A 15,601-nucleotide genomic window follows, 5' to 3' on the forward strand; every position below is an offset into this window, starting at 1 on the left:
ATTGGTTTGATGGATGATTATTGCTGAATGTAAAGCGCTCCTTATATATGGCCTTTTGCCAGTAGACATTGGACAAAAAATGCAAGTTTTGCAGCATAACTGCTGCATGTTATTCATGTGCTGCTCCTGAGGCTTGGCCGACTCGTAGATGCTGGCCGACCTGATGTGGATAGGCTGTATGATAGCCAACTGCATTTATGGGGCAGGTGTAGGCTGCCGACTGGCTGCCTATGCCCCTTATGGGCTTGATGTTGCTCTTATGGGCTGGCCTTTGGTTGGCCCATAGAGCTATCTACAATGCACTACATGCAACTATGCTATGGATTTGACTTCTACATGCCTTACCTAATGAATTCTCCAAGTGGGTAAGAGGGCTGACACATGCAGACTCTCTATGGCTGTCGAGACTAACCTACGTAACTCATGGCACGTGCCTGACATGTCCTGGACTGGGGCTCACAATGGGGTCACGGCATACGACAAATATTCCTAAAAAGGTAAAATCCTACTAATGAATGTTGCACTGATGTAAAGCCAATGTGTCACATAGCACTCCAGTGCAGGCTGCATGTGACAGTCCAAGTTATAAAGTTGGATTAGTTGGAGTTGGAGGAGTCAGATGAGCTAGAGGAAGATAAGAAGCAAGTCTCGATCCGCCATATAAGTTGCCATTGTACGGGCACAAAAACCACCATATTGGGATTATCTCAAGTGCAAAGCCTCCATTCATAGGACTTGTGTGTGTACGTGAGATTTTTAGGGTCATGCTAAGCTTGATGACCAGAATCTGACTAAGCTTGGATGATTGACATCATCCCCTTAAGTGCATGTCGACTCCATCCTTGGCATCCTGGTTCCAAAACTTGAGGCACTCTTGACCACTTGGATCTGGACTTGAAAACCTTTGATCGCAACCTTGGATTGTTCCAATCTCTAATGCTCTATTCTATGCGGAGAGACGTGCGCCTATTCTTCTTGTCCCCTCCTTGGGCTGAAAACTTGTACCTTTCTTGGGCTTAGAGCTTGATCCCTTCTTGAAAACCTGCAACCCCGTGTTCCTCCACTCATCCTTGTACCATGACAGTTGAGCTAAGCATATGGAGCTCTATACCTGTGACATAGTAAAATCCTTCATGCCTTAATCACAGCCCTTAGGCACCCTGTAGGAACCTTAATGCAAGATGATGAGAAGAGAGAGAGAGATAGACAAGTTTTCCCGTATATTATATTATGTACATGAAAAAAGGTTACATGTATGATTTCAAAAGGAACTTCTTCTCACTACTTCTACTGACTAGCTACTACTATTCTACGACCAAATTGTTGGAGAATGCACTGGCGGAAGCATAAACAAAACAAGAGAGAGAGTAGAGAGAGCTTGTGGAAAAAATCACCTTTTATAATAGATTGAAGGCTTTACAATGGCAATAAGCCAGCAAGGAGTGTTGAACAAGTGCTTGGGAATGGTTGAATACAAGTGATGATGAGAGGCCCCTTTTATAGTGAAGCAAGGAGGCTGGCCGATTGCCTTTGGGACAACCGACTACCCACGACTCACTAAACATGAGAAAATATATATAAAATCCCATAAAATGGGTGCTGCACAAATACACTGAGATGCACCAAATTTTAACACCCCCTCTGCAGCTCATAGTGTGCAAGAGTCTGAAGAAGATAAGTTGATGAAGATGCAACCATGGGCCCTCCAGCACCGCGAATACTAGAATCACCTCGAAGAGAGCACCCGCCAACCTGTTTCCTCGAAACAAAATGCCATCACAAACAGCAAGGAACTTTGTTTGGCTACGAATTCCCACACAAGTGTGCAATGAACTCCAAGAATGATGAGCTGTTGGACACACCGTGCCCATAATCCCCGACAGTGGACGAAAAACACATCACATCCCAAAAGCCTCGAACAATGAACTCGAAACAGATTCAGTTCATAATCTTCGCTACATAAAAGATAACCATGTCCTGCCAAATGTCAAATGCTTGGAACTCCGAATCATGGTTCCCATGCACGAGTAAGTGGAGCTGCAATCAGCCCCCTCTCCCACCCACAAGCCTCCTCTAGCTGGAAGCACCTGGAGGAAATTGCATGTATACTAGAGAAGTACACCATCTAAGTCCTGAGCCAGAAGTGTCCTGGGAGCCCTAGAAGTGGTACTAGAAGAATCTGTATCACTGTCATGTGCCGTGTCTTTGCCCTTTCTCTGAGATGAAGACTTGCCCTTGGTCTTGTCCTTCTTGGACAGACAATCCTTGGACAAATGTCCCCTCTTTTTGCAAGAGAAGTAGCGACTCCAACCTTTCTTCTCAACTGTAGAAAGTGACTGGTCAAAATTGTTGAGACACACCTTCAACTTACCCTATGAAACGAGGACAGACTCTTCCTCCAAGAGTAGGAAGCTAAGATCATCAAAATCCAACTGAGTGGATGTGACCTGGCACCGCAAAGATTGAGAAATCACATCATAGTCCGGGGGAAGCTTAGTGAGGATAAGTGCAACCAACTAAGCAGAGGACAAAGCAACATCCATAGCCAGTAGTAACTAGTCATGGATAACCTTGGCCTTCATGGGAAACGACTACATGGAACTGCAACACGGAATAACAAACCGTAGAGTTGCCCTTGCAAGGTAACTGCCCTCATCGACGAATCTCAAGTAAAGCGATCCTCCAATTTAGACCATACCTGATGAGCACTGGTGAGAGTTTGCACGACCGATGAGACCTCCTCTGAGATGGTCCGCACAAGCACTGAATGTGCCTTCGAATCCCGATTCTCCCAGTCTTGTAATTCCACAAACAAATTCATCCTCTTGATCCTGAGTCCACCTCCTAGAGTTCTGAGGACACTCGGGCTTCCTCTCAGTGCCCTGAACAATATCCCACAAACCCTTGTGGATGAACCAGATCCGCATTTGAAGCTTCCAATGTGCATATTTGGGTCCTTTCAACTTGTCATCCTTGTTCGTACAGGGGGGGGGGGGGGGGAGGCCATATCCACAACAACAAAAAACACAAATCTCAACTCTCCAAGACTTGTCTCAAGTGCTTTCCAACGAAGCGAGGCTCCAGAACCAATCAGCCCCCTCTCAAACCTGAGGAGCCATATCCACAACAACAAAGAATACAAATCTCATCTCTCCAAGACTTCTCTCAAGTGCTTTACAACGAAGCGAGGCTCCAGAACCAATCAGTATCCTCTCAAACTTGAGAGAGACAAAGACTAAACACAAATCTCATCTCTCCAAGACTTCTCTCAAGTGCTTTCCAACGAAGCGAGGCTCTAGAACCAATCAGCCCCCTCTCAAACTTGAGGAGCCATATCCACAACAACAAAGAACACAAATCTCATCTCTCCAATGTTAGCACATTCATCCCCAGTTTTTGCCCATTTGTGGTGTCCTTTTGGTCCCATTTTGTCATGTGCATGATAAATGCCATGGACATTTTCAGGGCTAAATCCAAAAGGGGCAGCCAAGAAAAAGAGTATTAGGACTACGACATGGAGCACAGAGTACTGTTTGGCAGTGTAGGAATTGGAGCAAGGCTGGAGGGCTTGAAGAGGAAGGCCTGTCGGCTGTACCAGAATCAAGCAAGAAGCTGTCGGCTGAAGCTGAACAAGGGAAAAGGGACAATTGGCTGCTTACAGAAGGTGGGCGGCTGGCCAACCAGAGGGCAGCGTTGAAATTTATGGATTAAAGGGGGCAAGACTGCTGGCCGACCAGCAGTCGGCCAGTTCCCCCAAGCATGCCAAAGGACTATAAATAGCCCAAGATGCTCATAGTTCTAGCATTCAGTCCTTTAGGGATTGGATCCTTAGGGTCCGAGTAGGGACCAGAATTTTGGTGTTTATCACCCTTTTCATGAAGACAGCCTAGGGCTGTGTGTAAGAGTACCTTTTGTACTATAGCAATATACTGAATTTCCAGCACATCTCTCTCTCTCTACTCTCTCTCTAAATCTGTGTTTTTGCATCAGCATGTTGCCAGGAGTGTTTAGGACTAAAAGAAGACTCCCAGAGCTTCCGCATGTTACATTGGTATCAGAGCATGAGGCTCAGCAAAGCTAAACACTGATTCAGTCCCATATGATGGTGTACAGGTCCAAGGTACAGGAAACTACACGGATACGAAGCCCAAGGCAAGGAACACGAAATCAGGAAGAGCTCCCAGGAGGTTTGTTGGTGGTGTTCCACAAAGCCAAAGGGGATGGTAGTCCTGTGAGCCAGATAGGTTCTCGGGCAACGGTCCCAAGGGAGGTTATCCTCCAAGGGTGATGTGAGAGTGCCAGACTCATTTCTCAGGAATGAAGACCAAGACAGTGTTCAGAGTCAGGGCAGGAATGTATTGTGGACTTGATGGAACCAGATGCATAGATCTTAGTCGGTGACAGAGTAGTTTGGAGACCGGGCTGAGATTTTAGAGAAAAGGGTTGCCAAGGATGGAAGGATGACAGAGGGACTTCGGGAAAAGATTTGGGATGATGACAGTCATCCAAGAGCAGGTTGGATTCCCGTCATCAAGTTTAGCAGAGGGGGATGTCATGTGCATGATAAATGCCATGGACATTTTCAAGGCTAAATCCAGAAGGGGCAGCCAAGAAAAAGAGTATTACGACTAGGACATGGAGCACAGAGTGCTGTTTGGCAGTGTAGGAATTGGAGCAAGGCTGGAGGGCTTGAAGAGGAAGGCCTGTCGACTGTACCAGAATCAAGCAAGAAGCTGTCGCAGCTGAAACTGAACAAGGGAAAAGGGACAGTCGGCTGAAACTGAACAAGGGAAAAGGGACAGTCGGCTGCTTACAGAAGGTGGGCGGCTGGCCAACCAAAGGGCAGCGTTGAAATTTATGGATTAAAGGGGGCAAGACTGCTGGCCGACTAGCAGTCGGCCAGTTCCCCCAAGCATGCCAAAGGCCTATAAATAGCCCAAGATGCTCATAGTTCTAGCATTCAGTCCTTCAAGGATTGGATCCTTAGGGTCCAAGTAGGGACCAGAATTTTGGTGTTTATCACCCTTTTCATGAAGACAGCCTAGGGCTGTGTGTAAGAGTACCTTTTGTACTAAAGCAATATACTGAATTTCCAGCACCTCTCTCTCTCTCTACTCTCTCTATATCTGCGTTTTTTGCATCAGCATGTTGCCAGGAGTGTTTAGGGCTGAAAGAAGACTCCCAGAGCTTCCGCGTGTTACACATTTGTATGGCCCTTGATTGTGGGCTGGCCACCCCTTTTTCTAGTATTTTTCTGGGATTTTTCCCAACCTTTCTGGCATTTTCCAGTCGGCCTTGTCCAGTAGCTCTAGTCGGCCTGTTTTGCAGCTCCAGTCGGCCAGCTTACCCCTACTATAAATAGTGGGTGCTGGCCTCTCATTGTTCATTCAGTCTTGTACATATTTTGCTCCCTCACTTATGAGACTTGTAGTGTCTCTTACTTGGGACTGTTTTGCTTCAGTATATTCGGCATAGTTTTCTCCATCTCTCTCTCTCTCTCGCACTCTCTGTTCAGCACATTCTAGTGCCACTCTGCTTCCGCTCTATGCACTCTTTCATGGTATCATCGCTCCCGGTTTAGCAACCTCTTTGCTGCCCCAGATTCAGCACTGTTTTCAGCACCCTCTCCTCTGCGTTTTCTCTCAGATTTGCAGCCCTTTGCTGCTGCGTTTTCTGGACAGCACCTGCTGGTCTTTTCGCCTACAGTTTGGCTTCACCGACACAGCCATCAGGTACTCTTTGATCAGCGTTTTCTTTTCCACGTGGAGATTGGACATAAGCAGCCTGTTTTTTCAGGACAGCAGCCTTCTGTGTACTGCGTTTTCCTCTCCAATGGGCTTTCCCCTTTGCAGAGGGGGTCTGTGGTGTTTCAAGCTTTGGTGGCACTCTTGGTACCTGTGGAGGCCACTTCTTCAGAATTTGTGCGTTTTTCTTGAGGAGAGCCCAAGCTACTGTCCTTGTTGTTGCCTTTCCCTCTTGCACCCTCTTACAGCATATTCTCGGGTGCTGTCCAGCCTCTTAGGGCTGCGTTTTGGTGGGAGGAAAGACCCTATATCAGCGTTTTCTGATTTGGACAGTTTTTATCTTATGAGGGTTGGTTCTATTGATTGGATCAAGGATGACATGGTGGTAACTTTCAGTCATGGAAGTTGCAGGTTACTTCTATTCTCAGGGAGTATGGTTTGATGGAGTTTCTCTCGTACAAGAATCGGTGCTTGCCGGACCTTGCCTCTGCGGAGGATGTGTGTCGCCGGAGGAAGACTAACGGACAGATCTATGGCTTTCTCCTCCTGAATTGTCAAGATTCGGTTCTTCGACACTTCATCTATGCTCTTGATGATGCTTCTACCTTCTATGTGTGGCAGTTGCTTTGTGACCTGTATGGTGATGCCAATGATCAGCAGATGCTTTCTGCTTCTGGGTGCTTTGCAGCCGGTGATCTTATGGATACTTCTTTTGGAGATGTTCCTACAGTGAAGGATAGTGGACCAGTTTTGCTCACTGCATCTGAGGAGTTTGTTTCTCCTGTTTCCCTGCCTTTAATTTCTGGGCATACTTTTCCTTGCCAGGATGATATCTTTGGTAATGTTTTTGAGGAAGATAGTGGGCTATCCTTGCTCACAGCTTCTGAGGGGGATTTTTCTCCTATTGCTTCGCCTCCAACTCATTCTTCGACAACCAGTGACCAAGATGTGTTACTGGTCCCTTTGCCTTCTATGGAGGAGCCTGCTTCTACGCTGTGTGATGCTATTGAGGAGGCTACTACTACTTCAGTTACCACTACTGTGAATGTTCCTACTTCCCTTACTCTATGTGAGGATTTTGGATTGTGGTCAGGTATGTCCGTGACCGTGCCTGGGGCACAATGGTACTTCCAGGGATTGAAGGATTGGGATTTGGATTTGGTTGGGTCTGTGGAGTCCCGACATCAGTTTTCAAAGGGAGCAATTGAGTTCTTACATCTGGCGCCGACCTTCGAGGAGGGTGCTATTACACAGCATTTGGCTACTCTTGGTACAGAGTTGGAGCAAATGGACTCTTTCTTTTGAGGGTATTATCTTCTTGGAGCTACAGGCTTCTAGGGATTCCTATGACACTGTGTTTATATTTGGGTTTGGCACCGATATTTGGAACAACACGATGCAACCTTCATGGTTGATTTCTTCTGGAAGAACAATGTACCTGGAAGCTTGTTCTGTTACTTTTGTAGCTGAGCTGCTGTGGAGATTGCTTGTGAAGCTTTCCTGGTACCTGTTGTGCTGCTGCTTTCTTGTCTTTGACAGAGGACGACTTCTTCGGCTTCTCGGAGTTATGTTCAGCATCTGGTGCTGAGAGGGGGTGTTAGCACATTCATCCCCAGTTTCTGCCCATTTCTGGTGTCCTTTTGGTCCCATTTGTATGCCCTTGATTGTGGGCTGGCCACCCCTTTATCTCGTATTTTTTGGAATTTTTTCCAACCTTTCTGGCATTTTCCAGTCGGCCTTGTCCAGTAGCTCCAGTCGGCCTGTTTTGCAGCTCCAATCGGCCAGCTTACCCCTACTATAAATAGTGGGTGCTGGCCTCTCATTGTTCATTCAGTCTTGTACATATTTTGCTTCCCCACTTACGAGACTTGTAGTGTCTCTTGCTTGGGACTGTTTTGCTTCAGTATATTCAGCATAGTTTTCTCCATATCTCTCTCTTGCACTCTCTGTTCAGCACATTCTAGTGCCACTCTGCTTCCGCTCTGTGCACTCTTTCATCCAAGACTTCTCTCAAGTGCTTTACAACGAAGCGAGGCTCCAGAACCAATCAGCCCCCTCTCAAACCTAAGAGAGACAGAGACTGAACAGCAACAAAACAATCCAAGAAACCACAGGGAACCTCCTACCGAAAGAGTAGGGACTCGTGGAGGAGGAAGGAGATGTAGTGCCCCTTGTTTAGCAACACCACATGCAAGAAGCTCACCACACCTACTGCTGAAGTAGAAGACAACCACAACTCCAAGAACTTGCCTGTGTAGGACAAAACACAGCCTGTAAGGCTGGTCCACAACAAGGAGAGGACTAGCTAGACCAAAAAACACAGCCACACTTCGCAACTTACCTCTGAAGAATCAAAACGACGCCTGGAGGGCTGGCCAACAGCAACAAGAGGGCTGGACCAGAAAACGCAGCAAGGTAATGAACCGCAACCACTGAAGGAGATTAGTCTGCAACCGGAGAAGTAATGGAAGCAAAACAGACAGCAAGATAGAAGACGGCGAGCAATTTGCAAAAGAATGAAGCAACCTGAACCTAAGCGAATAATACCATGTTGGAGAATGCACAGGCAAAAGCATAAACAAAACAAGAGAGTAGAGAGAGCTTGTGAACAAAATCACCTTTTATAATAGCATGAAGGCATTATAATGGCAATAAGCCAGCAAGGAGTGTTGAACAAGTGCTTGGGAATGGTTAAATACAAGTGATGATGAGAGACCCCTTTTATAGTGAAGCAAGGAGGCTAGCCGACTGCCTTTGGGACAGCCAACTACCCACGACTCACTAAACATGAGAAAAAATATATAAAATCCCATAAAATGGGTACTGCCCACATACACTGAGATGCACCAAATTCTAACACAAACTCCATAAGGGAGTGAATGATCAATGAACTATCATGCTGCTTTCTTATATAATCTTCTAGACTGTTGGTCGGCCACTGATGATGCTATCAACATGTTCTGGATGTCCACGACTGAGAAAAGTGTAACATTAAATGCTATGCTTCGCATGTGTGGGGTCTTCCTGTTGCCAATTGTCCATATGATGCTATCGAGTAAGTATAACTTGTAACATGCAATAAAATTATGCATAATAAGGGATCTTGTCACTCAAGTCTTACATCGCCTTCTTTATCCTGAGTTTCACAAGTCTTTAGCAATCCACTTTTAGCACTTCAAACTTTAAGAGATTTAGAGAGAGATAGAACTGTACACTAGATTGGGTCCGAAATTAACCACTGAAGGGCCCCCTCCTATTGCTAGCAATATTTGCTTCATTATCTTTGAAGAGAATGACTTTGGACTGAAGATAAGCCAAACACAAGATCTTTGAAAGACCAAGAGTCGGGTTGAACTCTACATGGCTATAGAAGCACCAATGATGACTGATCTCAAGCCAATGCACTCTTCCAATGGAATGTAGGAAGGCTGGAAATCTGAGGCTGAGATATGGGCTAATTGGGATTGGTTCTAGACTGTGAAACGCTGAAAATGAATGAATGTGTGCGTTTCACCTTCACCGGAAGGGCTGTAGCAAAACGATGATGATATGAATGTTGGAAACTAGTTGTATGCTAAAAACACTGAATACTGAAGGAACTGAATGCCGTGTTTTGTTGATGCTATGTTGAATGGTCAATCGTTTATACTCCTTGTGCTGAAGGATCAAACGCTTAAAGGCTTTGATGCTGAATTATGAGATAATTGATAGGATGAGCAAGTGATGCTATTTATATGCACTACATGAGCAAGTCAGCTAGCTGAAACTGGCCCACCGCTTCATGTCTTGCAAATAAATGAATAATGGTGATAATAATGGAAAAAAATGCCAGATAAATACTATAAAATATGAAAAAAAATACCAGATAATATTCTGAGGCTTCTGCAATGGTCTAGGTGGTCTAAATGCATATGGGATGAATGCTATGCAAAATGCAAACATGTCCTGATGCAAACCCTAAGGCTTCTATGACATCTATATGCATGAATGATTCTATCCAAGTAGGTTAAGGGACTTCGACTGACTGACTGACTCACTAAGACTGAGGAATGACCTCCGTAGCTCGTGCCTGACATATCCTGGACTGAGGATTACAACGGAGTCACAACGTACGACAAATATCAAATCCTAAAGGGTTCTACTGTTGTAGAGTGTTGCATTCATGATAAGCCATCTTGTCACCGTGCACCACAGTGCAGAGTGCATGTGACATAACTGCTGCCAACTATCATATCCTATGTTGAATATGATGCACGCATATGCTAAAGATGCATGTGTTAAATGTACCTAATATTGTTGTCAAATGGCCAGATGGGGCTATTTGTAGGATTAATCATGGCACTACATGTGTGCACGTGACATTCCCTCCTGCTGAGCTTGATGACGGGAATCCAACTTCTGCTGTCTTTGACTTTAGATAACGTCATCCTCCCTTCACTTCATTGGGATTCTTTGTCATACTTACTTCTTCCCTGGCAACTATACTCTCCTATCTTGCCTCTGATTCCACTCCATGACTAGGAATGTGCGTCTTGTTCCAACTTACCTACATACCCTTGTCCCTGAACGCACTTGCTTATAACTGATGAATAAGGTTGATCATGGCAACACTAAGGTTGCTCCCCTTGTTCCCAAGAAGTTACTAAGGTCCTCCTTTGAGCACCTACTTCATGGGCTGACTGTTGAGGATTGGCCTAATGCCTGACCTTCCAATACTTTAACTGCTTGCGTTATCTTCCACTACTGAACTACACACCTTCTTGGGACCTATAGTGCTCAATATGTGGCTGCACCTGATGCTCTAATACCAATAAGACATACCGGAAGCCTTCATGCCTTAATCCCAGTAGGATGCTTTGATACCATTAAGCACCCAGTAGGAAGCTTTGATACCATTAAGCACCCAGTAGGAAGCTTAATGCAAGATGATGAAAGGAGAGAGAGAGAGAGAGAGAGAGAGAGAGAGAGAGAGAGAGTAGTTTTCTAGTATATTGTATTACATACATGAAAAAAGGTTCCGTGTATGATTTCCAAACAGAACTTCTTCTCACTACTTCTACTTATTGGCTGCTACTATTCTATGACCAAACTCCATAAAGGAGTGACATGATCAATGAACTAACATGCTACTTCCTTATATAGTCTTGTAAAATGCTGGTCGGCCATTGATGATGATGTCGGCAAGTTCTGGATTTCCATGGCTGAGGAAAATGTAGCATTAAATGCTATGCTTCTCATGTGTGGGGTCTTCATGTTGCCAACTGTCAATATGATGCTGCCGAGTAGGTCTAACTACTGCCAACTGTCATATCCTGTGCTGAATATGCTGCCGATTGTCATATCCTACTGCCAAATGAGCCTACCTGCAGGATTAATCATGGCGCTACATGTGTGCACGTGACAATACCCCATGATCCCCACCCGGGGGCTCTATACCCCTTGACTACCCACATTCTGGCTCCACCAGATACTTGATGTTGAAGAACCACTTGGCTGCGTTTTCCTGTCCAGTGTTTGGACCAAAAACAACTACCTTTGTACTGTGCATTTTCCAAACATGCAGTAATTCAGCACCTCTCGGATCATCCATGCCACCACTTGCTCCACACCACCGCAAGGTGAAGACCTTGCAAGAATTTCATCCCTACGCGATGAAGTAAGGGTGGGTGGGACATGGGCAGTGATGATACCTTGGAATCATCCAAGCTCTAATACCAATGTCACATGCAGAATACTACCTGCATTACGAACTATACAAAACACAAAAATGAACAGAGACAAGAGAGATGTTGCAGTAACAGTGTTTTCTATATATCTGTATCAACATGTACATAGATCCTAGCCAGCATGGCCTCCAAAAAAGTCACACATACGCCTATAACTTTTCCCACAAACATGGGATCAAATGAATACAAGTCAAATTCAATATGCCTATTTATAGGCTCCCAAAATCACATAAAATCTAGGCAGCTGGTAGACCAGCTTTTAGGAAACCAAAAACGGATCTAATAATGCCTTATTACCTTGTTTTGTTGTCCAGCACTTGCCCAATTGCCTTGGAAAAATACCCAGCTTTGAACTAGGTTGCTTATTGCCCCAAATGGTTCCTAATCAGAGCCTAAAACTGCGGATTAAGCATGTCCACATGCTGTGCATGTGACATGCCCTATTGCTAAGTTTGATGACGGGAATCCGACTGAACTTGGATGACTGACATCATCCCCTTAATGGACTCCATCCTTAGCATCCTGCTTCCAAAACTCGAGCCACGCTTGACCACTTGGATCTAGTCTTGAAAATCTTGTGCCGCAATCTTGGATTGCTCAAATTTCTAATGCTCTATTCTGCGTTGAAAATTGTTCACTTATTCTTCTTGTCCCCTCCTTCAGTGAAGACATGTACCTTTCTTAGGTTGAGAGCTTAATCCCTTCTTGAAAACCTGCAACCCCTTGTTCCTCCACTCATCATTGTACCATGGCCACCGGGTTGAGCTGCGAGCATCTGGGAGCTTCATTCCCCATGATCCCCACCTAGGGGCTCTATACCCCATGGCTGCCCTCATTCTAGCTCCACCGCAATACTTGCTGTTGAAGAACCACTTGGCTGCATTTTCCTCTAGGGACCACAAAACAGCTATGTTTGTACTGTGTGTTTTCCAATCATGCAGCAATTCAGCACCTCTAGGATCATCCATGCCACCACTTGGTCGACACCACCACAAGGTCAAGGCACTGGCGAGGGTTTCATACTTGCGCGATGAAGTAAGGGTGGGTGGGACATGGGCAGCGATGATACCTTGGGATCATCCCGGCTCTGATACCAATGTCACATGCAAAAGAACTCTGCAAAACGCAAAGATGAACAGAGAGAGGAGAGAGAGAAGTTGTTGTAACACTCTTTTCTGTATGTATCAATATGTACATAGATCCTAGCCAACATGGCCTCCAAAAAGGTAACATCTATGCCTATGACCTGTCCCACAAACCTGCAATCAGATGAATACAAGTGGATTCAATATCCCTGTTTATAGACTCCCCAAAACACAAAATGCAGCCGGCCAGTAGACCAAAAGTTGGCATGTTTTAGGATACAAAAACGGTTTTCTTGTCTAGCACTTGCCCAACTGCCTTGGCAAAATACCTAGCTTTAAAATGGTCTATTTACTGCCCCAAAAGGTTCCTAATCACAGCCTAAAACTGGGGATTAAACATGTCCACATGCTGTGCATGTGACAGAGGAAATGTTGGCCAAACTGTTGGTCTGCACAGTGTTGCAGCAGCGGCATGGGCACCATGGTGCCACGTTATAGTATCACATGACCAAGAGCTGCTTGTGGTGGTGCACGCCCTTCAGCAATATATAATTAGTGCTTAGTTCTGGATGTGTACACATTATCAAATATTCAAAACTAACTCACAGTCCCTACAAGATTTATCTCCACATCAACTTCACTCGTCCAATTTGTTGTCCAACTTTACCTTTCAAATCGACTATGTCCTGGGAAGGAGAATGTGGTAGCCAACACACATAGTCATAGTCAAAGACAATGCACACTGTGAAAGGATGTCAGAGCGAGTACTTTGTGCAGATGTCGAGCATGTATATTGGGAACCCAAATTTCCATTACCATTGGAGCAAACACTTGCAAGACATTGCTTCAAAGTACACCATTCGTGCTGGATGATCGTACTATTGTCACTAACTTTCAACTTGATCCCGAGATCATTAGTTATGAGCGAGACTCCTATAGACTTCGGTTGGATTTCAGTGAGTAGGACTTGTGCTTGTGTCTAAACCAATGTCCAAAATTACAAGCTTGGAAGATGGGAAGTTTGACCAATACAATGGTACATTATGTATAAAGCTTGTTTGCCTAGGAAGGACTTCACGAGTGAATTTTGTTTTCTGGTGTAGGAATTGCGTAGCTTTTAATAGATGTGTGTCCAAAGGAAAGGGCTAGAGCTCTCGGAGCCCCCACACACCCATGTGCCTGAAACTATCTACGGCCTAACAAATGATTTTTATGGGTTTTGTAGATGGTCATGCCCCTAGTCCCAATTTAGTATTTGTAAGGCTTTATAGCCAATGTAAGTGGCGACTTGACGTTACACTCAATATGAGCACGGACAGGGAATAGCAAGGGCTCTTTTTATTAAATCAAGAGCACGGACAAGAGCATAGGGACAAGCAAACACGATGGCAGATAATATGCGGATAGGGCCAGCTCTCCTAACCCCTATTTCACTGGTCGGTTGAAAAGTGCCGTACAAACCACCAGGGCCAGGTGCACCGATCTTTTTAAGTTTTTTTAATTGGTACAACAGTAGAAGGCATGATTAAGCACCTTTTAGATAATACAATCAGCCCCTTTATTAATAATAATTAAGCAGTACGATGAGCGCCTTTATTAATACTGATTAAGCAGTAGGAAGACAAGATTAAGCACCTTTCTCAGAGTGTGCATGCGATGGTCCCTCTTCCTCTTCTTCAAGGTAGTGAAAGCAGCTTCTTGCTTTTGCTTCTTGGGCGAATGCATTTTCTGCTCCACAGAATCACCGTTAGACTCCGGCAAAGCTTCTCCTTCCCTCTTCATCATCTCCTCTTGTCCGTTAGCTCGGCCTACCATAATTTTTTCTACTGCTGCATTCTGCGCAGACTCGTTTCCATTCTCCGTTTCCTTCTCCCGCCCATTTTGTCCGACACCGGAAACCTCCGTCGCCCACGAGCTCCGTCCAGTGCCCACTATTCCGCCGGCGGCAACACCCTCCTGCAGCAAATTAGCCCCGCGGTGCGAATCTTGCTTCTCTGCGTTGCTCGGATGCAGAAAAGAATCCGGAGTAGCATTAGTTGCCATGGATTGGTGTCGCATATGGCCGTTCGATCGGTCACAGGTTGGGTCGGCGAAAAGCAGCGGTGGGTGTCCTCTTCTTGAAGGCAAGCGAGCCCTCGATGTGGGCCTCTGAGGCAGCAAAGGAAGCTGGTCTGGGGGCGTTTCGTCTCTCTCGTTGATGGACTCCAACAATAGCTCCAGCGTACTGCGGGCCATTTCCCTGCCTGTGATCCCGAGATCGACAGATTTTCAGTACCCAAAATCTTTCTTTCATCAAACGCGCGAAGCTCAGACTCTGAAGATACCTGCAATAGCGCCGCGCAAACTATAAAAGCAGCGTGCAAGTGGCAGAAGGAGAAAGCTAGGCAACCAAGCAAGTTGAGCAACCTACAAGAAGCAGGCGATTCCAACTCCACCGAAGCAATGCAGTAGACAACCGGCGATCGGATTAAAAAACCAGGGCAGCAAGCTGAACGGGGGAACAAAGCAGAGCAAGCTCAGGGGGGAATGAGAAAAGTAAATGCAAAATGAGAAAGTGGGGAAGATTTCAGTGCTCCTCGGGAAGGCGAAAGGCGTGCAGGAAAGATGAGAGGTGAGTGAAAAGCAGATCCGGCGCTACGAAGGAAGAGCGCGCGCAAGTGGGGTTTAGTTGGGCTTTGAAGCTCGATGGCTATGGCGGTCGACGAGCCCTCTGCGGAAAACAACACTACTGAAAAGTTAAAACCCACTGCACCACACGAGGACATGGTGGCTGACTGGGCAGTCAATTTTCTGCCACGTGGCTGCCGATTAACTTATGACGTGGCCCGAGGGCGCCAGGTAGGATTTCATGAGCCCCCATGCTCTTCACGTGGCAGGTCTTTAAATCTCCACGTGTTATAAAATCATTAGTGGATTGCGTGGCAAATTTAAATTGGCTAGTCCCACTGTCCGAAGCGCCAGCTGGGCCCCGCCCACCGTTGAAATGTTTTGTAATTCTTACGAGATAAGCCATTTATTTGTTTATGCTATTAATTATTATTTTTTT

General features: G+C 45.6%; 1 protein-coding gene across 3 annotated transcripts in view; it reads right to left on the reverse strand.

Annotated features, from left to right (window-relative positions):
* Positions 1–15,286, reverse strand: part of LOC147619413 (myosin-1-like) — a 64,433-nt gene extending 49,147 nt beyond the window's left edge. Inside the window, exons 1-2 of one of the 3 annotated variants that reach the window (XM_086773055.1) lie at positions 14,966–15,285; positions 14,191–14,879 (exon numbers count right to left, since the gene is read on the reverse strand). In XM_086773055.1, the coding sequence (XP_086629181.1) occupies positions 14,191–14,790 (600 nt within the window). In that variant the 5' untranslated portion in view covers positions 14,791–14,879; positions 14,966–15,285. Of the gene's footprint in view, positions 1–14,190 lie in introns of all 3 variants that reach the window. The other 2 variants (XM_086773056.1, XM_086773054.1) reach the window with 2 other exon arrangements.
* Between the last annotated feature and the right edge of the window lie 315 nt (positions 15,287–15,601).

The sequence above is a fragment of the Cibotium barometz genome, chromosome 33 (genome assembly GCF_041138505.1).
Source record: "Cibotium barometz isolate CiBa-2024 chromosome 33, ASM4113850v1, whole genome shotgun sequence".
Taxonomy (NCBI): domain Eukaryota; kingdom Viridiplantae; phylum Streptophyta; class Polypodiopsida; order Cyatheales; family Cibotiaceae; genus Cibotium; species Cibotium barometz.